We start from the raw sequence: 26,088 nt of genomic DNA, 5'->3' as shown, positions 1-26,088 counted from the left end.
ATTTTAATTTATGGTGTTCAATTCTAGGGCCTCTGCTGTTTTCATTATATCTGCTGCCCCTCGGGTTCCATCTGCTGAAAATGGCTCAATGACTTAAATATCCCTTTTAAAAGGGGAAGTCAACATTAAACATTTCTTGACAACATGTTACATGTGACCTCACTCGTCTAAACATGACATTCTGATTAATATTGCATTTGTGAAATATGAGTTATGAAGCAAAATCCAGCCATTTTTATCCATCTCAGGGATCGGCGATTTTGCCACTTGCTGTCGACTGAAGATGACATCACAGTTGCGCAGGTCTCAGGTAACAACCAATAGCAGGTCAGCTTCAGAAATCAGATGAGCTGTGATTGGTTGTTTGCCTGAGCCCTGAGCAACTGTGATGTCATCTTTAGGTGACCGAAAGTGGCAAAGTGGCAAAATGACCACCCCCTGAGATGGATAAAAACGGCTGGATTTCATAACTTGTATTCCAAAAATGTAATATTAATCAGAATGTCATGTTCAGACTAGTGAGTTCACATTTAACATATTATTGTCAAGAAATGTTTACCGTTGACTTCCCCTTTAAGATGCATGGAGATGCGGGATAGAAACAATGCCATAAAAGGAACATGAAGTCTTCCATTTTAGTTTAAAACAGCCATTTTATGGTAATTGTGTCCATTTTCCAGATGTCCTTCAAAGCCAAATTCCTCACAACTCCTTTAATTGCCACCGTTGTCCAAATGACGGCCGTCCACGTCGGAATCTTTGCGCTTCTCCCGCCACTGTTTGTAGCGCATCCGACTTTTCTTGTATCCGAACCTGGCGATGTCCACCATGAACACCCACGCCAGCCCGTACATCACCACGCCGCCCAGCTTCATGGCCACGCCGGCCCTGGGCGAGGTCAGCTCGCAGTAGAACATAACTGCGCCCACGCCCACCCGCACGGTGGCAAAGAGGAGGATGAAGAGCAAGTCGACGGCGTCGCCCAGCAGGCTGTCGTAGCGGCCCAGCCGTCGCAGGAACCAGCGCGCCTGCAACAGGGGGTTGGTGAGCTCGCTGCCGAAGATGACGGCGCACGTCTCGCACGCCGACACGCCCGTCAGCAGCGGCAGCAAGATGCCGGCGATGCTGGCGGCGTGGTGGCCCAGCATGACGGCGCCCTCGCTGCCAAAACGCACGCACCACGACATGTCGAACAGGAAGTAGCCCAGGCAGACGCACAGTGCCGACGTTTGCAGGGCCGTGTTCTCGCTACCTGGGAATGACACGCGTTGTACGATTCAGCGAAATTCTCATGACGCCTCAGCCCCGTTGAATTCTGCCTAGCAACAAGTGGCCACTCCAAAATAAAATGAGTTCTGCCTGGCAACAAATGAGCGCTTGAAGAAAACTAATTTCTGCCTTGAGAAAGGGAATTTACCCGAAGTGTCCATGGAAGAAAAAAATTACTGTATAGCAAAAGTTCATTCTCCCTAGCAACCAGGGTTATTATAGTTTTGGAATTTTCTTTTTAGTTAGTTTTTATTTTACTTTGAGGGGTTTTTTCTTTTCTTTTTTATTTTATTTTTTTAAAGTTAGTAAGTTTTAATTAGTTTTCAGCCTGGTTCTGTTAGTTTGTATTTGTTTTAGTTATTTAATAAATGCTTAATTTTCATTTATTTTTAGTTAGTTTCAGTATTAATTTTAGTTTAAAACAATGTGTATTACTTGTGTGCAATATTTAACAAAAAAACACACACCATGAGAGCGACGTTATCTGAAGGTGCTTTTCTATTTTAATGTCAAAATACATCTACCGTACTTAAAATAACATTTAAAATCATCCCCAAATGCTCATGCATTAAATGAATTATCAAAGACTAAAACGAAGGACATTTTTGTTATAATTATAGTTTTGTAAACATAAAATGTAGTTTCAGTTAGTGTTCATTTTTATTGCGTTAACGAAATTGTTTATTGAAATATAGTTGTGTGTTTTTTTCGTTAGCTTTAGTTCACTAAAATAATCTTGCTAGCAACAAGTGCCTTCTCTTGGAAGAATGGATTTCTGCCTGGCAACAAGTGACCATTAAAGGAAGAATATATTCTCGCTAGCAACAAGTGGTCGCTCTAAAGTACATTTTACTTAGCAACAAGTGACCACACGAGGAAAAATCTGCCTAGCAACAAGTGAGCGCTTCAGAAAAATAAAGGAAAAAACTAATATGCATGTTTACGTCTTAGCAGTTTGTGTCAATTAAAGCAATTTTCTAACCTGGCAATATCCAGATTGATAATTGTGACATGGGACATGCTGTAAAATACTTCAAGCTGATTGGACGATGCGGCATCTTGTTTGTTTTGGCCAATCACAGCCACGGATGAAAACGTCTTCGGTCTCGTTTTAGGAAAAAAACAAAAAAAATCTTTACCAGATAAAAAATGCACAAAGCGCCGCTCTTCAACATTCAACAAGGAAACGGTGAGTAATTCTATGGGCGCAGAATTAATTGCAGCGCCCATTCGTCCATGTTAGATTAGTTTGTTTCCCATCAATGACAGCACTTACTGGTTACGTCACAGCCGCATATCCCGCCCCCCAAACACAATGTCGCTCTGTGATTGGTCCGAACCACTCTGCGGAACCACTCGGCGGATATCAACGGGTTTGGTACAAGATGTATTCTCCAGAGTTTGTGAACTCACAAATACTGTGAGAATTCAGCTTGCAGAGCAAGATTACCAATTGATGACCAATTTTCTGATTCACCAAAAAAAATCACCAAAAATGTCAAAATTGATCATCATGGGAAATGTGAATTAAAAACCTCAAACCAGACTGACCTGCATGTGTGAGGGGCCAGGGTCCGTCCACAAAGACCACGTACGCCGTCAGCATGACGATGGCAACGCCGTGCGTCAGCGTGACCAGTCGACAGTTCCACTCGGGCCCGCGCTGAGGCGAGACCCGGCACAGGAACGCGTAGAGACCGGACCAGCCTGCCAGGCTGCACAGAACCTCCAGCAGCGCCGCCATCATAAACTCACTGGAATGTAGGGGTGTTAAAAAAAATCGATTCGGCGATATATCGCGATACTACATCGCGCGATTCTCGAATCGATTCAAAAAGGGCAGAATCGATTTTTTTTTTTTTTTTTTTTTTTTTTTTTTTTTTTTTTTTTTTTTTTTTTTTTTTTAGGATTCACACCTTGAGCATGGAAGAATGTTATATGAACGGAACATTAAGCCTTAATATTTTATTTTAATGCTGTTCAAACATGAAACAGATTACAACCTCTATAAGACTGAAATTTCAGATAAATAAATAATACATTTTCATATAAATCTTACACTCTACAAGCTTACTGATTAGTATAAATTTGAATGAAAAAAAATCGCAACAATCGACTTATAAATTCGTATCGGGATTAATCGGTATCGAATCGTGACCATTCGTATCGGGATTAATCGGTATCGAATCGAATCGTGACCTGTGAATCGTGATACGAATCGAATCGTCAGGTACTAGGCAATTCACACCCCTACTGGAATGGTAATGGATTTCAATGACAACTTCCCATTTCACTGCTACACGGGCTCCCTCTAGTGGTATGTAAGAGAATCACTGCCCCTAGTACAGTTCAGTTGTCTTTAGCTAGCTCTAAAGGCCATTTCAACCGAAAGCCCAATTTCCTTAATTTTGGAAGATTAAAAAAATAATAATAATTGAAGGTTGAGCGATTAAGTTAGAAGATTCTTACCATGACGGCAATTCTTACGTTCCATCATAAAGTTGCATCAGAATGCTTGAAGATGTTCATATTTGTGACAAGGATCTTGTGCTCCACGCATCTCCTTGTTCGTCTTCTTCCAAATGTGATCCTCTTAAAGGATTATTGTCTCTGCTTGTCTGCTTGCAGACACACACAGTGCATGGAGCCCAGCTCACCTGATAACTGACTATCTCCCACCCCTTCCTCCTGTGACCCCGATTATAATTCAGTGTGAAATATGTAATCCTTTATGTCAATAATTACGCTGTTTGTATTTTTTTTTAGATAAGTTTATAATCTTAATTGTATAACCAAAAATTATGTTTTTTCTTCCAGTTATTAGTTGTTTTATTCAAGTAAATAATAATAAGAAGAATAAGAATAATGATAAACAAAGATTGTGTTAAAATAGAATTGGCACTGTACCTTATTTTTAAAAGAATATAAAAGATGAGATGATTCATGTTAAATGTTTAAAAAAAAAAAATCAGTTTGCGTAATAGTGTTTTATATTTTTCTATTAACTGAAATCATTTTTTAACTGGTTTAAATAATTAATAAAATATAAGATTTTTTTTTAGGATTAATTAAATATTGTACATAATTTTAAAATATTTAACAAGCTAATAATATATAACTGCCGTCCATGTATTTCAAACTTAAGAATTATAACAATATCTTATTTTGACATATTTCTCTGTAAATAATGAAAGAATCCTACAAAAAAAACAAAATTGAACATATTTGAATTTGAAAAGTGATTCTAACACTACAAAGATCCAGAATATTTTTTTCCAGCTATAATAGCAATCTTAATTGTAGAACATATTGTTGTGTTTTTCTTCTTCCAGTTATTTGTTTTTATTCAATTAAATAATTAGAAGGAAAAAACCCAAAGATTGTGTTAAAATAGAATATTGGCACTTTACCTTTTTTGAAAAAATATATAAGATGATATGGTTCATGTATTTTACAATGTTTTATAAATCAATATTTCAGTCTGCGTAATAGTTAATGTCTTATATTTTTCTATTAACCATAATCAGTTTTTAACTGGTTCAAATAATTAATAAAATAAGAATTGTAATAATATCTTATTTTCACTTATTTCTCTGTATAAAATGAAAGAATATTTAAAAAAAAAAAAAAAAAAAATTTGAACACATTTGAATTTGTAAATTCAGATTTTAAAACTATAAAAATCCAGAATAAATTTTAAATTTGACCTCAGTTCAAAATAAATATTTTTATAATACTAAAATTGTTATATTTAATTAACTAGTATATATTATAATTTTTCTGAGTTAATTTTATTTAAATAAGTAAATAAATTACTGGTGTAACAGAATGCGCAACCTTATTTTGAAGTACAGTTTTGGCAGCATTAAAACATATATATATTTGAACGTAACTATGATACTTTAATAATTGTTAAAGTACAAGAGGAAAAAATGTCTCAGTTGGGGGTATGAATGTATTGTGTAGTTACATAGCAAGGCGTTAGATGGCGTACAAGAGCACCGCTGTCTACCACGACGCAATTGCAGTTGAGACGAAGAAGAAAGTAAAACGGAAGTTCAAAGCATTTCCTTTCCGGGTTGAAGATGCCGGCATATAATAAACACGCGAGAATGTCATTGGAACCTTTTATGTCTTAAAGTTTTTCTTTCTGACTAAAATACATGAAAGGTGGAAGGTAAGTTTAACGTGTTTTGGGTGCCTCAATTTGGGTAATAAGCACAAACCGCTGGAGCAAACTATTTGCTGGCATGCTAGCAGCACCTCATTTAAAGTCCTTTGACTTAAAGTTTAATATGTGAAATATTATAGCTTGATTTAATAGCCTCTTCACTGTGTAAATTTAAACATTACAGAAGGATACATCAAAATTGCGTGTGTTAGGGTGTATGAATGTAGTTTTATATTGTGTAGTTTATGATGTATGTGTGTATGTGTTTTTATAACTTAAGGAATAATGAAAACACTGGTATTTTTAATAAGAAATATTTTTTGTATTGATTAAATATAAAGCAGGTCACATGAACACTGTTGTTAATTGATGTGTTTCAGTTCATCATGATGCCTCTTCCACCTGCTCGACGGTGCCTCTTCTCCTCGCTCAAAGTCCACTGTTGCAGCCGGCACGCCATGTTCTGCAGCGCCTCAAACCCGCGGGAGAAACGTGACGCCGGTGGTCCCGTGTTCCAGTACGTGGGCCAGCACAAGAAGCCCAGCCACAAAGTGTTCGTGTGGGGCTTCAGCTTCACAGGAGCACTGGGCATTCCAAGTTTTGTGGTCCCCGACAGCGGCAGGAAGAAGCCTCGCAAGTACCAGCTCACGCCTTACCGGCTGGAGACAGCGGACCAGGTAAGGACAAATAAACGTGTCATGCCCACAGCTGCAGTTGTGTCAAGAACAGTGTGATTTTTCCTAGATTTCGTCTGCCGCCTGTGGTTACGGTTTCACCCTCCTGGCGTCTTCCACCAAAGACGTGACCAAGCTGTGGGGCGCCGGACTCAACAAGGACTCACAGCTCGGTTTTCAGCGCACACAGCACAGCCGACGTAAGATTAGTAGTACAGTGTCATTATTCTTATTATTAATCATATTTTTGCTAGTATTCATTTTGTATTCATTATACAATAATTTCGCTGTCCAAAAATTAGGTAATTTTACAAATTTGTCATCCTAGAGAACCTTAGTGGTAGTCATCTTTAATTTATTGCGTTATTATTATCATCATTCTTTATTTTAAAGTTATATAAACATTGTAATTATTATTTTTGGATTATAGAAATAATTTATGTAGTTTGAAGTAAATTATATAAAATATTTTTTTTTAACTCATTCACTGCCATTGACGGATAAAGACGTCAAATGATACATTTTTGCTGGGCTGGCAGTGAATGTGTTAAACATTTTTTAATCATTATAAAATAATTATTTCTACTTTGTATTTTTAAATTTTTGTGAAATAATTTCACTTTGTTATATCCTGTATTTTCAAATTATCATCATGTCATTGTTGACATTTTTAGTTTTTATTGATTTTATTTCAATATTTTTACAACAGCACAGCCAGTTAGGTCTGGATTTATTATATTATTTGGGTTTTAATTATTATATTATTTATTTTTAAAATAATTGTAGTAAAAAATAAATAAATAAATACATTAGAAATTATTAATGCTTTTGTAGTATATCGTGCTGTATTATTGTATGTGTCTTTCTCTGCTGACCCATTGGAGGCGCTGTTGATTAATACTCAGTGAGTTTGCTGTTTAAAATACATAGTTGGTCAAAGAAGTTCAGTCAAATTTGAATCAGAATCCCTCATATTGTGAAGATGATTGACAGCGTCGTCCATTTTGTGTGTTCAGATCGTAGCTACGATTACGTGTTGGAGCCGTCGCCTGTGCAGCTGCCTCTCCTCGAACCACAGAAAACACGCGTGACACAGGTGTCATGTGGACGCGCGCATGCACTCGTGCTCACTGATTGCGAGGGAGGTCAGTCGCTACCACGTGGGGTGTGTTTGTGTTAATTAGCATTCAGATGTTGTCCTCGAGTTGTCTGTTTCTAAGGTTAAATTACTATTGATAGCACTTTAATGCCTTACTGAAACAGAATGATTTGAAATCATCTCTTATTGGCTTCAAGTGCCTTTGCTGTCTTTTATGTGACGTGCAGTGTTCAGCATGGGCAACAACGCTTACGGCCAGTGTGGACGCCATATCGTGGAAGACGAAGTGTACAGGTGTGTCAAAGCGCACCTCCCCACTCAATAACAATGAGCTGACGCGGTCGTGCCTTAACAGCGGCAGTCACATGATTCACAAACTGGAGGGCGTGGATGGCCGCGTGGTGCAGGTGGCATGCGGGCAGGACCACAGCCTCTTCCTGACGGAGGCGGGTCGGGTCTACGCCTGCGGATGGGGAGCGGATGGACAGACGGGTCAGTTTGGCGTTTTATAGATATATATTATTGCGCATGGTCTCATGATTAAGTTTCTGCCGGCAGGTCTGGGACACCACAAGGTGTGCTCCACCCCCACCCAAGTGCTGGGGGAGCTCTCGGACGTGAAGGTCCGGCAGGTCAGCACATATGCAGACTGCAGCCTGGCCGTGTCCGCGGACGGACAGCTGTACGGATGGGGAAACTCTGAATACCTTCAGTTGGCCTCCGTTACGGAGACCACCCAAGTGAGTAGCGACCATAATGCAGGAAATAGTTTTGTTTTGTTTTTTTTGTCTTTTTTTTTTTTTTTTTTTTTTTTGTGACTTGTTGCTAGGAAGAATTTGTGGGCATCAAAATATCAATCAATGCATTCTGTGATTTCATTTTCCAACACCCATCTCATGTGTTACTTGTTGCTAGGCAGATTTTTATTTATTTATTTTTCTTGGGGGCACAGAAATCTGTTCAGTAACAATTTATTCTCAGATCAGATCATTTCACACATTTGTCACTTGTTGCTAAGCAGACTTCATGGAGCACAATTGCTTATCCCCTCAAATCTGCCACTATTTGCTGTCTCAAGCACTTTGTTGCTCTCACTTGTTGCTCAGCAAAAATTGTGGGGCCCGTAAATCTGGCAAGTGTCAGTTGGCCTCCGTTACAGAGATCACCCAAATGAGTAGCGACCATAATGCAGGAAATAGTTTTTTTTTTTTTTTTTTTGTGACTTGTTGCTAGGAAGAATTTGTGGGCATCAAAATATCAATCAATGTATTCTGTGATTTAATTTTCCAGCACCCATCTCATATGTTACTTGTTGCTAAGACGGATTTTTTTTTTTGGGGGGGGGTCACAGAAATCTGTTCAGTCACAATTTATTCTCAAATCAGATCACTTCACACATTTGTCACTTGTTGCTAGGCAGAGTTTATGGGGCACAATCGCTTCTGCCCTCAAATCTAAAACATATGCCACTATTTTTTTACTGCCTCAATCACTTTGATTTGTAGGACAAAAAAGTCATTTTCCTGTGCATGTTGCCCTTTGTCACTTGTTGCTAGGCGGAATTCATGAGGCACAATTAATTCTGCCCTTAACTCATTCACTCTCAGCCATTTTCACTGAAGCAACCTGGATTTTGACTGATTTTACAAGGCCCACAGAATATTGTGTTTTATTGGTATAAAAACATGAAACCTACCAAAACAAAAAGATTAGTTTCTTCTTTCATGAGGAAAAAAAAGTACATTTCTATCTGTTTCCGTTAAGCAGCAATTAGCATTAGAATATAGCTAAGTTTCATCATTATTCACAAATCTGCTTGGCGTTGTGGGGAAACAGTTTGTTTTCATCATGGCCCTGGTTGGTCTCTTATACTCTGCTGCCACCCTCTGGCCATTTTTGTAATTATACCATTTTTTTCACACCTTCTCTGCAGTTAAGAGGCTGCATCAAAGCCTTCTGTATGCACTAGCATAAAAACATATAAATACGTCTTTTGGGACACTTAAAACATTTAAAATACAAAGTGTTTATACGTTTTGGGGAGCAAATGAGTTCAGTGATATATATTTGTGATAATAATTTGACAATCTGTGCGCATTTTTACATTTGAGCCATCATGGTCTCTATCAGTCGGGGCACTCGTGCACCTGCCCCTCACTGTTCTACTTTTGCGATTGCAGATCAACTCCCCTCGTCGGTTGCCTCTGCCAGGCTGCGGTCGGGTGGTGCAGGCTGCATGCGGAGGCACGCAAGTGGCTATCCTCAATGGTTAGTCAGTCCAAACTCAAAACAGTGTTCTTTTTCACACGTTATAATTTTCTTACATCTTGTATTTCCTCAATTGAATTCACTCCACAACATTTCTTTTCCCCCCAGAGCGAGGTGAGGTGTTTGTTTGGGGTTACGGGATTTTGGGAAAAGGCCCCTCCTTGTCGGAGTCCAGCTCACCCGAGATGATCCCCCCATCCCTGTTCGGACGCTCCGACTTCAACCCCTCCGTCGTCATCACCAAGATTCGATGTGGCCTGTCTCACTTTGCCGGCGTCACAGGTAAACTGGGGCTCCCTACGAATTGACGCCTCAGCCAGGATATATGGCTGACTTGATGTTGTTATTGTTGGTTGCAGATCGCGGCGAGCTCTTCGTGTGGGGGAAGAACGTCCGAGGGTGTTTGGGTATCGGGAAGAGGGACGACCAGTTCTTCCCGTGGCGAGTAAGGGAGGGGTCGGGGTGCGATGGAGGAAGAGGCGTCCAAGAAAAAAAAAAAAAAAAAAAAAGCAGTAATTTGAAAAAGAAAATAAAGGAAATGTAAGAAGCATGTAAAATAGTGTAATAATGCAATGATAGTTAGTCTCATTTTATTTTTTATTTCTTAATTTACCGTAATCAAGTCAATAACCAAAATTGAATGTGCAGTATATCTAAATTTGCTTATTTGACTATTTTATAATTTACAAAAAAAAAACCCGGTTGGAATAGCTTAATTAATGCATCAAGTCAAATAGTTTCATTTGATTAAAAAACAAACAAAAAACAAACAAACAATAATTCATGCTAATTTTAATTATATTTAAAATAAATTAACAATTATTTACTATATTTTTAATATATTCCTAAAATTGTGTTTGTATTTTTTATAATAATAAATAGATAGATAAATGAATCCATAATAAATAAACATTTAATTGAACTGAATTGGAAAAATTAAATGCAGCAAATAAAATAATATACCGTAATTATAAGGATTGTCTTTTCTTTAAACCATAATTAACAATTCATAAAATACATTTTTTTAACATTGACGTGTACACACCGTTGTTCATTTGACATGTTTTTGTAAATCAATAACAAAATAAAACAAATGGATATAAAATGAAAAAACTAAATTTTAATGAGCCTATTTTAAAAATGCCTCAATAAATGCAACAAATGTGTTAATAATAAAAAAAAACATGTTCATTAATTTTATTATTTATAATCAATATGTTTATAATTTCAACCAATTATTTGTTTGAATTCAACATGTTAAATGTATATTTAAAAAAAAAAAAAAAAAAAAAAAAAAAAAGCATATTGGTTTACTAATTTTAGTGCAAAAAACCCCTGACAGAATTAGTATGTTTAAATGAAAGTACATTTGTTGTGTTCAGGTGACTGTCCCTGGTCAAGTGGTGGATGTAGCGTGTGGCGTTGACCACATGGTGGCGCTGGTCAAGTCCCTCCTCTGAGTATGGAAAAAGGAGCATCTTTGAGCTCCAAAAGGGGAGAAACCACTGTCAAGCTGCAGGGTGACTGCACCAAAGGCTCCTATCCCGTGGTGTGGCGCGAATCAGTCCGCTGAGGTGGGACTTGTTCGGGGGAGCCTCCAACACAGAAAGGATGCTTATGAACACTCGCCGGACATTTTATGTGTAACATATGGATAGTAAAATTACAAATCTTTTTAATAAATCACGTGGGGTACTTCTGCGACATCTGATTGTCACAAATGGACTTTCTCCAGAATGCCAACTTTTTTGTTGTTGTGAACAACTTGTCTTGTTCTTCCCGCACAGAAGCCGCTGGCAGTGCGACTTTTGAGTGTGTGCTTTCGCAGTAGGCCTCATTGTTGTTTTATGCAAAGCGCGCGGAGCGCGATAGGACACGCGGCGATGTATGCAAATGAGCCTCTCGGGCTGCCGGTGTACAAGCGCTGCTGCACAGGTGAGCTTTCCTCCACTCTGGAAAATGCCAAAGTAAGTCATACAAGTTGCAGTAGTGGGGACGGAAGATTCCGCGTTCTTGCATCACTAAACAGACACTTCAGGTAAGTTTCTCAAAAAAAAGAAAAGAAAAGACAACTCTTTTGTTGTGCTTTGCTGGGAGTCTTCTCCTATGAATATTATAAGCAGTGCATTATGTGGCGGCGGCGGTGAGGGCTCATTAGAATAAAGTGGAGGTGATTTTCCTGCGCCTTGTCCTGCCGAAATGGCGTAGGAAAATCAGCTGAATTGTGTTTTTGTCATCGCAGGTCGGGAAGATGAGCGCAGACACTCTGGAGCAGTCGGACACTCAGGCTGAGCAGACAAGTGAGCCCATGTTATACTCTCTTATTTGTTATTTATCTGCATGATTCGTGAGATTAAGTAGCGCTTGCTTGTTTATTTGGGTGATTCATGAGATTCAATAAGACTCTGCTGTTTATCGGGATGATTCAAACACTCTGACTTGTGCGAAACTGACTTAAATGGCGTCTGACAGTCACAGAACATTTATCCATCCATCCATTTTCTTGACCGCTTATTCCTCACAAGGGTCGCGGGGGCTGCTGGCGCCTATCTCAGCTGGCTCTGGGCAGTAGGCGGGGGACACCCTGGACTGGTTGCCAACCAATCACAGGGCACACAGAGACGAACAACCATCCACACTCACACGCACACCTAGGGACAATTTGGAGCGCCCAATTAACCTGCCATGCATGTCTTTGGAATGTGGGAGGAGACCGGAGTACCCGGAGAAGACCCACGCGGGCACGGGGAGAACATGCAAACTCCACCCAGGAAGGTCCGAGCCTGGACTCGAACCGGAGACCTCAGAACTGGGAAGCGGACGTGCTAACCACTCGACTACCGTGCCGCCCCAGAACATTTATTAGAGAACGCAAACTGAATTAAAAGTATAAATAACAGTAAAAATAACTAATAATAATAATAATAATAATATTATTATTATTATTATTATTATTATTATTAATATATACGTTTTCATATATCTATGTACATATACATTCTGGTCATGGTCTAAAATCGCACCATGCAGCAAATGATCAGTGCTGTTGCGAAATCTGTGATTTATTTTAATGGTCATTTTTGCATGCCGTTTCAGCGTTTTATTTATGTTGGCAGTTTTCATTTTAAACAGGCGGTGCAGGCTTTTGTTTGTCGAAACCTCACATGCAGATCCAGTTAAAATGACATTGTAATGAGGATTTGTAGCAGGTGGATTGGCTTTTTGTTTATTGGTGCCTAATGAATTGGCACGAGCGCTTATCCTGAAGTGATAGTGAAAAAAAAGAAGAGAAATGTGATTAATCACATTTATCAGATTTGTTTTTAAAATTATTATTATTATTATTATTATTATTATTATTATTATTTTTTTTTTTTTAGATTTAAAAAAAAAACTATTTCTCAGTGCCTGGTTTTGTTGTCAAGAAATGACGGACTATCGTATAACATCACTTACCAGAAATCAAAAGGAGACTCTCCAAAAAGGTGGCAAAGCGTGATTGCTCCAAGTTATTTGTTTACTGTAAAACTGCAAAGAAAACAGGTTTCATTTTTACAGTAAAAGTAAAAAATAAATAAATAAATAAATAAATAAATAAATAAATAAATAGCACATCAATAGCAATGGAATTTTAGTAAAGGAAAAGGTTGGATTATTAAAAAAAAAGTAATGATTTTATGAAAAAGTCTTAATTTAAGGATTATGTTGTCATAAAGTATGACCACTTTTCTTTACCACTTTTAAGTAAATAATTTGACTAAATCCGCTATCCTAATGCTAATGTGTAATTGTATTGAAATTAGCATTGCATTAGCATTAGCATTATAAAACTTGAAATGACTGATGCTTTAACAAACACGCCACAGCAATGCATATCAACAGCGCAAACGATATATTGTGTTTTTAAAAAGCAAAACGGTCAACCAAACTAAGGAAGTTCATTAGCTTAAATGCTAACATATTTTGCAAATTGCTTTTGGGAACTAAAAATAAATACAATAATTACAGGAATGGTCGTAATAAAAAAATTGCGAGAATATGAACATAATTTTAGGTGAAGTAATAACAATGCAAACAATAAGTTAGATTATTGTGAAAAATTAACACAACTTAAATTGTTGTAAAACAAGAAATTGCCTTTAATTATTACAAGAATAGTGTCATAATTTCACCCAAAAAAAAGTTTCAATAAGTCAAGGCAAGTTGAAGTGTAGCTTGATGCTAATAGGAAATGCGAGGAAATTAAATATAATGATTCAAAACATTCAAACAACTGCTACTCGGACACATGGAGCAGCGACGCGTATAAAAAGAGGAGACAATCAAAGAGAACTAAATGTTGGATTTTAATACTCCTAATAGTTCAATCAAATCATATGATTTTGTCAAACTAAAGTTGGAAAAATTAATGCTACCATGTAATATACAACATTGGACAGTATACTGTATGTACAAGGGTTGACATCATCCAAAATATGCTAATTTGTCAATCAAGGCCCAACAAACAAATAAATGTGGCAAGTTTTCGTGTTCCAAACAAGGATCCCTTTGACCCGTGGAGAACTCTGCATGTATGCGTGCATACGTGCGTGTGTGTGTAAAGTGGCAGTTGCTCGCCATACCAGGATGGCCCTCAGGCTTATTTGCTGAGAGATGCAGGCTTGCCTCGCGGCCCAGGATGGCAACAAAAAACAAAACACTAAATGGGAACTGTCAACAGAAATGCAGAACTTCCTTTCAAACAATGGCCGAGTGTGCGCAAAAAACAAAACATTCTTTTAGTAATTAGTGAAAAATGAAGTCACATTTTCAGAGTCTTACATGGAGAGTGGCTGTGGAATCAATAAATTCCTAATTTATTAATATACATATAAGCTCATTGAGATCCACTCTATTCACAATCATTAAAAAAATAAAAATAAAAAATAAAATAAAAATAAAAATAAACTGTTATCCACTCACTGGAAACCCGCAAGTCAATGTACTACTAGTATGCTCTCTGTCTGCGCTGAGACAATTCAACATACTAGTTAGAATGACAAGTTACTTGAGGCAAATGTGCTCCAGCTGACATCTGCACACTGATAGTATTGCGAGTGAATTGCTAGATGTTGACTTGTAGAATTTTTGTTTACATATATATGTAGGGCTATATATACACATACTGGATGGATAGATAGATAGATAGATAGATAGATGGATAGAATTTGATATAGATGTATAGATAAAATTGGATATGGATGGATGGATAATAGATGGAAGGATGGATAATAGATGGATAGATGGCTGGATGATGATAGAATTTGATGGATGGATGGAATTGGATATAGATGGATAGATAAAATTGGATATAGATTGATGGATGGATAGAATTGGATATAGATGAATGGATGGATGGAATTGGATATGGATGGATGGATGGATGGATGGATAGGTAGGTAGGTAGGTAGGTAGGTAAGTAAGCTAGAAGTGGCACAAGTAGGAAACCCATGACTAGCAAGACTTTGTCTGTCTCATTGACCTGAATGTATGACTGGATAGCTGATAGTCCAAACATGCCAGTAAAAGCTGTTGAAGTCACAGGGCAGCCATCTTGCTCCACCCACCTGGCGAGCAAACTACTGTATAAACTATACGGTATACGTACAGATGAGACTTATACAACTCGTAGGCAGTTAGTATGAGGCCGGGGTGGTCACTTGAAGTTAACAAAATAAAAAAAACAAATGTGTGCTGCTTTGAAGACCCCCTTTTTTTCTTTTTTAACACTCAGTTTATCACTCAGTTCCTTAGACCCCAATATTACATTTGGCAGAGGCATCTTTTGTTGAATTACAGGTATAATTCTTTAATTAAAAAAATATAAAAGGTTCCCCCTGTAAACATCATTAACTCATTCACTACCAGTGACAAGTATATTGTCAATTATAATTTTTCAGAGTGGGGATAGATGGGAAGAATCTGACTGTAAATGTCAAACTTGGAAACAACTTTACTGATGCCCAAACACCGGTAGATGACATCATTGCCCCATTTTATATGAAATAAACACAGTTTGAGAATCCATGGGAGAAATGGCTGATTTTTGGCAAACCTACATTTTTCTACTGTCAATTATCAAAGAACGGGACGGGGCAAAAAGTATTCTATTCTATTCTGTCATTTGGTAGATTCGGCTTATATATAATTATTGAATGTAATATCGCGTGGGTATTGAAAATTTTGAAAATTTCTAAGATGGCTGGTAGTGAAAGAGTTAAGCATATAATTTATACATGTATTTAAGGTAAGTTGTAAAATGTCTGAAGTCCTCTTGTTTGATGAACAAATTTAAACCGCCATAAATCATGCTGTTTCTACTAAGTACTATCTCAGGTATTCTCCAATTTCCATACTGTAAATGTATAGAATCGTATACTGAGAAACGTTTCTTGGGAGGAGCAATATGGCGTCCTCACGACTTCAAAAGTCTTGGCCTATTGGCTATCCAGTCATATAATCAGATCAGCGGTCAGTCTACAAGTGCGCTGAATGCTCTTACTACTGAGGACAAAGGTCGTACCAGTACATGGACCTTAAGACGGAGATGGAGGATATTGAATAAGAACATCGCCACGGTGCAAATGGCATCCTCCCCTCCTGAAGCTGTTTGAAAGAGCAAATATGTATTCTCCTTCTCCCCACTTGGTATAATGAGAGAATCGTCAAAAAGGTGCCAGCCCTCGCCTGGAGTGAAGGTTGCCTGAATGGTATTGATGTTTTTCCAAATGTTTTTTTTTTTCAGGCTAATTGACTTCTCGTCTTTGATCAGAATGTTTGCGGGTTTTTCTTTTTCTTTTTTCAAAGTATTTTATTATAATTGGAGCGCTTCCAGCCAAGGCGTGTGCGATCATTTCCAGATATATGCATAAATAAATACATATTTAGATACGCCGCCGCCACACCCGTCAGGAGCGGGAAGGTAACAATTTTGTCATGGTTACGTACATGACTGTTGTTGGACTGTTTTTTTAAATTAAAACTTTAGAGCGCCTCCATAAACTTTTTTTTTTTTTTTTTTTTTTTTTTTTAAATATCGTGCAAAGATTTCAAAACAAAATGTTTTATAAAATTATTGATCATGATTATTTGCTTCTGTTTGTATAATAATTTCACAGAAGTGAAATTTATTTTGTTTTATGTTGTAAACATTAAATGTGATGCAAAGCTAAAAATAAATAAATAAGTTTTCTATGATGATCATTCTTCATAACAGTTTAACAGAAGTGCAATATATTGAATTTGACACTATTTAATATGCTGATTGAAAGGTGGTTCTTCCTCGGGACACAGCCACATAAAAACATCAATAAAATTAAAAAAAAATATATATATAAAATTTTAAAAATAAACTACAATTATATATTAAGATGAAGGATTTGGATAATATATACTCACAATATCTAAAACTGTATTTTACAATTAATTTTTGCAGCCCTGTTTTGAAAGACTCTAAACTCTTTTGATATAATTTAGAATAAAAGAAAAAAAACAAACAAAACCTGAACAATACTTGAAAAGAGTGGTGTATTATTTTTCCGTGTGTGTGTGTTGAAGTTAGCCCTTCTCAGAGTCAAATTTGCATGTCACAGTCATTTTCATACTGGAACTTTGCCATCCAGGCTGCTTGTCCTGAGGGTGGGGTGGGGGCATTATAGAGGGTGGGGGCGAGTGGTCGAGTGTTGGGGTTGTAAGTGTATTTGCATGATGTGATGAGTCTCTCTCTCTCTCTCTCTCTTTCTCTTTCTCTCTCTCGCTCTCTCTCTCTCGCACTCTCTCTCTCGCACTCTCTCTCTCGCACTCTCTCTCTCGCACTCTCTCTCTCTCATATACAGAACCCTATTTGACATTCAAATGAGTACAAAATGGCAACACACCCTTGAACTCTCCCCCTGGTCCATCAGCATCCTCACACACCGTGTAAACTTCTGTCTATTTACGCGTATTTGTGTGAGGTCAAGTTTGTCTTGTGATTATGCAAAATGGGTTGCAGTTCTAGCAACCGTGGTCACAACATTAGGTGCAACTGCACAATCCCATCGAGAACCAATCGAGTCAAGTGCCCGAGTGAAAATTCCAATTAATGTCACATAAAACAAACTTTTTATTGGTTTGACCAAAAAAAAGAAAACAAATCTCATTTGCATACTGCCCCAAATAAGAGGACAAAGCATGCTTATTTGTCATTCCATTTAAAGTTGACGAACAAAAGCGATGTAAACAGAGTGCTTTTGAATACCAAAATGTTATACTAAACTCATGAAAGTCTGTTAGGTTAATGCTAGCATAATGCAAAACACCGTAGTTGGGCTAATGTAAATTGTTACTGATGTTACGGTAATTATAAACCTTTAACCGTTGTATATTTAAATACAATGTTAGAATGTACAGCGAAACTTAAAAAAAAAAAAAAACTCAGCTAACTCAAAGCTAATAAAACACCTTAGGCAGGCTAATGGAAATTAACATCGATGTTTTGTTCAAAACTAACTTTGAAAGCATCAACAACAGTTACTACTGTAGCTTAGTTGGGGACCTCATCTGCTTTTTCTGCTGTTTGTGTCAATTCAAGTAATTGTATTTTGTGGCAGCACCATTTCTCCTTCGCGTTCATGTTTTGGCAGAATTTTACTGCGAGTTAACCGTGACACATGAAATACCAACATTTAATTAGGGATGGGTGAGTACCGATACCAGTTATCGGTATCGGGCCGATACCAGCCTTTTTTCAAGTACTCGAGTACTCGTGACGCAGACGAGTACAAGCGATCGATGGCAGAGGGGGAAGACGTTAAGTGAGTCCTCCTTGCATGTAACTGGCGCTAGCTTGCAGCAGTTTTTCACCAAAACTTCACCGGTTTGGAAATACTTCAAAATTGTGAATCTTAAACTAAAAGAGCATTTTTGTGTTTTATTTTGAGCGTTAACACTATTGAAGAGTGACTGTGCTGGTTTTGTTTTTGTCAAATTTAAAGGAAATATATTTGTTTAAAAATATCTTTTAGTGATTTTTTTTTATTTGTCAAAATGTACCACTGGTATCGGCAGTTGGTATCGGTGAGTATCGGTCTGAAAAAAAGTGGTCTCAAACATCCCTCATTTTAATCAATCATGTTGATTCTCTCTCTTTTTTTTTTTTTGTCATTTCAGAGCAAAAAGGAATTGGATTCGAACGACAAGTAAGTGGTTGACATTTCATATTTAGTCTTTTGACGGTCTGGCAAATAGATGATAAAAATGACATCGTGATGATTGAATGATTTTTAATGTTTTTAATTAATTATTATTATTATTTTTTGCTTAGACAGTAAGCAAGGCTTGGTGATTAAGCCAATAAAATATATTAAAATATATTAATATAACTTATTTACTACTACTACTACTACTACTACTCATATTAATATAACTTGAGTAGTTTTAAATAGAAATATGATATTAAAAAAAAATTACACCCAAAGAAGAAAAACTATTTCACTGCACTGAATGAGATGTTGCGCCACTGCCACCTACAACTTATTCTAGTGCAGCAAAAAGAGAACTTGCTTCTGCCAACTATCTATTTAAGCACTGATTATGAAAACTGACCTCATAACTTAGAAAAGTCTGTTAGCTTAATGCTAACACACAAACACACACACACACATATATATGTGTGTATATATATATATATATATATATATATATATATATATATATATATATATATATATATATATGTGTGTGTGTGTGTATATATATATATATGTGTGTATATATATGTATATATATATATATTTATTTATTTATATATATATGTGTATATATATGTATGTGTGTATATATATATATATATATATATATATATATATATATATATATATATATATATATATATATATATATATATATATATATATATATATATATGGGCTAATGTAACTAGCTAGCTACTGTGCTGGCCAATCTGAGAAAGCTTTTCAAGGTCAGCATCATTATTAACGTCACCTTTGCCCACAAATTCTTGTTAAACAGACTTTTTTTGGGGCCAGCTAACATCCTCAGGACAAACAAGCACCCCACCCCGCTCCCGCCCAAAATCACTATCCCCCGCCCACTACCCCCTCCCACCATGTCAATAATGACTCTCTCCTCCTCTCATCTCTCCTGAATCACCTCAAATAGTTTGCAGCTATTTGGATACTTCTACAAACATTTTTTTTTTTTTGCAGTGGGAACTTTTTGTTTCCATGTGTTTGTTTGTTTTTCTTTCCCCAGAAAGTGCTATGGCATTCAGGTGGGTGCTGACGGTGGCGAGGGTGGTGTGTGTGTGTGTGTGTGTGTGTGTGTGTGTGTGTGTGTGTCTATTTGCATAGTGGCTCGCCCAAGGGGAGGGAGTCTGTCACTCGTTTCTTGTTTAGCGACCAAACTGGTCCTGGAGTGAGCGAATACACGCACACGCACACACACGCACACACATGCTAACACACAAACCTGCACACATTCGTGACCTGACAAGCATGCACTGCGCTTTTAGTTGGATTTGTCTTTTTTTGTGTGTGATTGTTTCAGATAAAGACAGAGGACATCAGCGATTCGTCCCACTTGAGTTCCTCGCTGAAGACATGTCACATAACGCCAAATCATCCCATGCACCCTTCTCACATGACTGGGGTAAAATGATAAATATTGGAAATCAGAAAGCAGCTCATTGGGATAGATGGTGGCAGATGGATGGATGAATAAATGTACGGGTGGATGGACAGTATTTATTAATGGATGGATGATGCTTGAATGGACAGACGGATGGGTGGCTGGAGACTGATATTTATGGATGGATGGATGGATGGATGATATTAATGGATGGATGCATGGACAGACGGATGGATGATGCATGCACAGATGGATGGGTGGATGGCGACTGATATTTATTGATGGATGGATGATATTGATGGATGGATGGATGGATGGATGATGGACAGAAGTACGGATGGATGGAGACTCTTAATGGATGGATGATGCATGAATGGACAGACAGACAGATGGATGGGTGGCTGGAGACTGATATGGATGGATGGATGCATGGACAGACGGATGGATGATGCATGAATGGACAGATAAATGGACATACAGATGGATGGGTGGATGGAGACTGATATTTATTGATGGATGGATGGATGGATGGATGATATTAATGGATGGATGATGGACAATGGACAGGCATACAGAGGGACGGATGGATGGAGACTGATATTTATTGATGGATGGATAGATGATATTTATTAATAATGATGGATAGACAGATGTATGATTGCTGATATTTACAGATGGGTGGTTGGATGGACAGACGGATGGTGGTTGGTGGATGGATTGATGGATGGTTGGTGGCTGATGGATGGATGCACAGATTGACGGGTGGATGGAGACTGATATTTTTTGATGGATGAATGGATGTTATTTATTAATGGATGGATAGATGGATGTATGATGGCTGATATTTACGGATGGATGGTTGAACGGACAGACAGATGGTGGCTGATGGATGGATTGATGGACGGATGGTAGCTAATGGATGGATGGATGGATGATGGACAGACGTACAGATGGACGGGTGCATGGACACTGATGTTTATTGATTGATGGATGGATGATGGATGGATGGATGGATGCATGGACAGAAAGATGGATGGGTCCATGGACGGACAGACGGATGGTGGCTGATGGATGGATTGATGGACGGATGGTGGCTGATGGATGGCTGGGCGGATAGCTGGATGATGGATGGACGGGTGGATGAAGACTTGCATGGACAGACGGATGGACAGATGGATGACCGACGGATGAATGGACAGATGGATGGGTGGATGGAGACTGATATTTATTGATGGGTGGATGATATTCATTAATGGATGGATAGACTGATGTATGATGACTGATATTTATGGATGGATGGATGGATGGATGGATGCATGCATGGTTGGACAGACGGATGGTGGCTGACGGATGTATGGAGACTGATATTTATGGATGGATGGATGCATGGACAGACAGATGGATGGATGGACAGATGGATGGGTGGACTGAGACTGATATTTATGGTTTGATGGCTGGACGGACAGACGGATTGTGGCTGATGGATGGATGGATGCATGGACAGACGAATGGATGGGTGGATGGAGACTTTTTTTTTTTAATGGATGGATGTATGCATGGACGGATGTATGGTGGCTGATACATCCTGTCTGTCTGCATTGTTCCCGACTGTCGCCACGGTGACCAGGACCTGTCGCAGCAGTTGCTCCTGATGCCGCCGTCCCACGTGCCATCGCAGTCGCACTTCCTGATGGCCCCAAACGGACCCGGCCACCAAGGTGACCACCACCGCCGCCGCTCCAAACATCCCAAAATGGAGTCACCTGACCCAAAGCGTCTTCTTCGTCTCCTCTTTCCCGCCATCGCAGCGATTCTGCCGCACAACCTGATGTCATCACTCGCGGCGCACAACCACAACGGCATCCTGCAGCATCAGCCCGGCCTGGCGTTGACCCCGCAGGCGCTGGGCCGCTCCATGGACGGCCACGTGATGGACGTGGCCCACCTGCAAGGGCACAAACACCTGCCGGCCCCACCCCAACTGCCACCGTCCCAGGAAGAGCCCAGCGACCTGGAGGAGCTGGAGCAGTTTGCCAAGGCCTTCAAGCAGAGGCGCATCAAACTGGGCTTCACGCAGGTATAACTCCGCCCACCAGCCCCAAATAATGTGGGCGGGTGCTGACGAAATGCGCCGCCGTCACGTTCAAGGGCGACGTGGGTCTGGCCATGGGCAAGCTGTACGGCAACGACTTCAGCCAGACCACCATCTCCCGCTTCGAGGCGCTCAACTTGAGCTTCAAGAACATGTGCAAGCTCAAACCTCTGCTGGAGAAGTGGCTGAGCGACGCAGGTACGTAGATGGAACGCAACCATTATTAAAAGTCCACCCCCCCCACCCCCCCTTTGGAAAAAAAATAGACCAACATTAATAATTACAACATAAAAAAATGATAGAAATGAATATATAAATAATAATAAACAACAATAAAGAAATAGACAGTTGAGATAATGTTGCAGAAGTGTGCACACCCTCTTAAAGCTGGATTTGGCTGCCTTCGAAAAAAAATGAATCAAGATTATTGTAAACTTGGACAAAGGCGAAAATGTATCATTTTTATTTTGTTAATTTATGTCATTAAAGAACTGACTTATTGATGTACTGCAAATTAGGGCTGGGTTTAAAAAATATCAAATATCAAATCAATTTTCCTTTCGAGCACAAGATTGATTCATAAAACCATGAATCGATTCTTTAAATATCCAATTTTTTCCTCTATAAATTCTTAATTAAATTGAATTATTTTGTCTTACTGTTTTCTTTAAATTTACTGTGCACATGAATTTAAAAATACTTTGTTACATTTATGAAAGACCTGGCTTATTGAACTTTAAGACAATTCAGAGTATTTTTACTTTGTATTTACAATTATTAAATTAGAATGATGAAAATATTGATGTACTGCAAATTAGGGTTGGGTTTAAAAAAAATCTAATAATATCAAATCCATTTTCCTTTTCGAGCCCAATATTGATTCATTAAAGCTATGAATCGATTATTTAAATATGCCATTTTCCCCATAAAATCTTAACGGGATACTTGAAGCAGTCAAACATTAATATTTTGCCTATAATAAATGTGATGTTTTCATTATTTTTCACATACAATTAGTACCTTTAAAAACACTTTTTACAACTTGCTGTCAACTGAAAATTACATCACAAGGGCTCAGGTAACCAATCACAGCTCAGCTTGTGAATTTCACATGATCAAACCTAGAAAACAGGTGAGCTGTGATTGGTTACCTGAGCCCTTGTGATGTCATTTTCAGTCGACAGCAAGTTGCAAAATGTATTTTTAAAGGTACTAATTGTATATGAGAAATAATGAAAGTACAGTGGAACCTCTACTTACGTACGTCTCTTCATACGAAATTTTCGAGTTACGAAACGCCTCAACGGGAAAATATTGCCTCTTGTTACGAAAGAAATTTCTAGATACGAATGGTAAAAATACATTACCGAACGCAACATACTTTCGGCTATGGCTATTTCCAACCATAGGTACCTATGAGCGTAAATACTAGATCAGTGTTTGTGCATGTTTCTGGCATCCCATTGGCTAAGAGGAACCTTTACCATAGGTATGAGCGTATACTAGATCGGTGTCTATGCAGCGTCCTCATCATTCATCCCGCGGCCCATGAGGTGTTCCGATAGTTTTTCGGAAATGTATGAACTAACGGCCAACGAATTTGTGCAAAAATTCAAACAATTGGTGATTGATGAAGGCACAGTAAGTTTTTAATTGCGACGAGACGGGCCTTTAAAAAAAAAAAAAAAAAAAAAAAAAAAAAAAAAAAAAAAAAAAAAAAGATGCCTCGCCATACCGGAAGTTTCCATGAAGTTTCAGAATTTGTTGAAAAGAATCACCCAGAAAAAGTGTTCACCAGTCGGGCATTTGCTCACTAAGATGATGTTTGCCTTGGACATTTCCGAAGGATTGTTTTTTGTTTTAAAAAAAAAAAAAGCAAACATCCATGGATCAGTTCTTTACAAAACACCAGGCAAAAAAAAAAAAAAAAACACTTCTGAGAAAGAGGAACATGAACCAAAGAGGGCAAAAAACGATGAGGACAGCAGTTAAAAAGGTAAATGACCATCATTTTTATTCTTTGTTTTTTTACATTATGCACAACTCTAATTTATTGTGCAATAATGTAATTGTAACATGTATTTGTTACATGTTTTGATGCATTTTTATGCTTTATAAAACATTTATGTCTGAATTTTGGGAGGCTTGGAACGGATTAGGGCATTTACATGGAAAATGCGTCTCTAGTCTCTACTTACAAAATCTTCTACTTAAGAACTTTCTTCCAGAACCAGTTAATTTCGTAAGTAGAGGTACCACTGTATCAAATTAATTATAGATAAAATATGACCTTTTTATTGCTATAATGGGCTAAATAAGTGAAGTATCCCTTTAACGAACGAAATAAAAAAGTGATGCCATTCATTTGAAGAAGCAATGCGAATTGTCGTTTTTTGTCCTTGCAGAGAACTCGCCGTCGGACTGTATGAGCAGCGCCGCCTCGCTGCCGCCGCTGATGGAAGGTTACGGCCGCAAGCGCAAAAAGAGGACCAGCATCGAGACCAATATCAAGCTGACGCTGGAGAAGCGATTCCTCGACGTGAGTACGATCACGGCAGTGATGGGGGGAAAAAAAAAAAAATCTTCAATGTTATTTGATTTGCAATTTGATTGCGCCGTTTGCAGAACCCCAAGCCCAACTCGGAAGAGATCACGCTCATCTCGGAGCAGCTGGCCATGGAGAAGGAGGTGATCCGGGTTTGGTTCTGCAACCGGCGCCAGAAGGAGAAGCGGATCTACTGCCCCGTCACCACTTTACCCGTCAAGACGCAGAGCTACAACTCCAGGATGGTGCGACGCGCGCTTTTGTCGCTTTCCTTTGCGTTCGCACAGAAACAAACAATTGTGCATTTTTTTCAATTCAATATGTTCATGAAAATGAAATTCATTTTAAATTGTGGTGCATTTTTAATTAAATAATTTGTTATATAGTTATGATTACATTAATTATTAATTCTAAAATGAATAAATAATATTTATATTTGGCTTTTTTTTTTATTAAATAATTATACTATGCGCAAGAAACAATAGGCACAGAAACAATTGTGCATTTTTTGAGTTAATTATGAATAATGAAATGAAATGAAAAATTAGTTTGAACTAATAAATAAAAATATTGTACATTTTTAATTAAATAATTGGTTATATAGTTATGATTAAATTATTAATTCTAAAATGAATGAATCATATAAAACAAAAAAAATGAGCAGCTATTTTTTATTATATTTTTTTACTGTTTAAATAATAAAATCTCAAATAGTCACAGAAACAATTGTGCATTTTTTTCCAATTCGATAATTTCATTGAAATGAAATTAATTATAAACAGTAAAATGAAAAATTAGCTTGAACTATGATTGCGTTATCAATAAATTATTGTGCATTTTAAATTAAATAATTTGTTATATAGTTATGATTAAATTAATTATTAATTCTAAAATGAATGAATAATATTTATAAGATTTGACATTTTTTTAAGTTAAACAGTGGTACTATAAAGAAAAAAATGACCAGCTGTTATTTTTTTAATTATAACAATTTTGTTTAAATAATAAAATCACAAATAGGAACAGAAACAATTGTGCATTTTTTAATTAAATATGTTCATTAAAATAAAATTAATTCTAAATATTAAATTCTAAAACTATTATTGTGTTATCAATAAAATATTGTGCATTTATACTTAAATAATTGGTTATATAAATTGTATAATATTCATAAGATTTGACATTTTTTAATTCAATAATTGTACAGCAGTCATAAAAACAAGAAATGAGAATCTTTTTTTTAATTGTAACAATTTTTCACTGTTTAAATAAATTTATTGCTTAATTAATTATTACATTATT

At 37.5% G+C, this 26,088-nt stretch overlaps 3 protein-coding genes across 5 annotated transcripts in view; 2 read left to right on the top strand and 1 right to left on the bottom strand.

Annotated features, from left to right (window-relative positions):
- Positions 1 to 8: 8 nt before the first annotated feature.
- On the bottom strand, positions 9 to 3,871 carry LOC144006642 (TLC domain-containing protein 5-like). Its single transcript, XM_077505594.1, has 3 exons — positions 3,739 to 3,871; positions 2,821 to 3,023; positions 9 to 1,252 (listed from the first exon to the last, which is right to left on the bottom strand). The coding sequence occupies exons 2-3, from the start codon at positions 3,014 to 3,016 to the stop codon at positions 714 to 716; spliced, it is 735 nt and encodes a 244-aa protein (XP_077361720.1). The 5' UTR covers positions 3,017 to 3,023; positions 3,739 to 3,871; the 3' UTR covers positions 9 to 713.
- A 1,436-nt stretch (positions 3,872 to 5,307) lies between these two features.
- rcc1l (RCC1 like) lies at positions 5,308 to 11,187 on the top strand. 2 transcript variants are annotated; one of them, XM_077505518.1, is made up of 11 exons: positions 5,308 to 5,446; positions 5,821 to 6,117; positions 6,185 to 6,314; positions 7,131 to 7,259; positions 7,441 to 7,507; positions 7,569 to 7,705; positions 7,772 to 7,953; positions 9,394 to 9,481; positions 9,590 to 9,763; positions 9,841 to 9,922; positions 10,864 to 11,187. In XM_077505518.1, the coding sequence occupies exons 2-11, from the start codon at positions 5,827 to 5,829 to the stop codon at positions 10,865 to 10,867; spliced, it is 1,284 nt and encodes a 427-aa protein (XP_077361644.1). In that variant the 5' UTR covers positions 5,308 to 5,446; positions 5,821 to 5,826; the 3' UTR covers positions 10,868 to 11,187. The 2 variants fall into 2 exon arrangements, with proteins under 2 accessions (XP_077361644.1, XP_077361643.1); XM_077505517.1 differs by having other exon boundaries at positions 9,841 to 9,926.
- Positions 11,188 to 11,519: 332 nt separating this feature from the next.
- pou2f3 (POU class 2 homeobox 3) overlaps positions 11,520 to 26,088 on the top strand; it is a 17,456-nt gene continuing 2,887 nt past the window's right edge. For both annotated transcript variants that reach the window (XR_013279884.1, XM_077505519.1), the window contains exons 1-8: positions 11,520 to 11,781; positions 18,671 to 18,699; positions 20,069 to 20,170; positions 21,777 to 21,867; positions 21,958 to 22,226; positions 22,298 to 22,439; positions 24,647 to 24,780; positions 24,867 to 25,031. Coding sequence is in view for 1 of the 2 variants with exons in the window: in XM_077505519.1 (XP_077361645.1) it covers positions 11,733 to 11,781; positions 18,671 to 18,699; positions 20,069 to 20,170; positions 21,777 to 21,867; positions 21,958 to 22,226; positions 22,298 to 22,439; positions 24,647 to 24,780; positions 24,867 to 25,031 (981 nt within the window). In the remaining variant the exon portion in view is untranslated. The remainder of the gene's footprint in view (positions 11,782 to 18,670; positions 18,700 to 20,068; positions 20,171 to 21,776; positions 21,868 to 21,957; positions 22,227 to 22,297; positions 22,440 to 24,646; positions 24,781 to 24,866; positions 25,032 to 26,088) is intronic.

The sequence above is a fragment of the Festucalex cinctus genome, chromosome 18 (assembly GCF_051991245.1).
Source record: "Festucalex cinctus isolate MCC-2025b chromosome 18, RoL_Fcin_1.0, whole genome shotgun sequence".
In the NCBI taxonomy this organism is placed as follows: Eukaryota; Metazoa; Chordata; class Actinopteri; order Syngnathiformes; family Syngnathidae; genus Festucalex; species Festucalex cinctus.
This window is presented reverse-complemented; position numbering and strand designations above follow the sequence as displayed.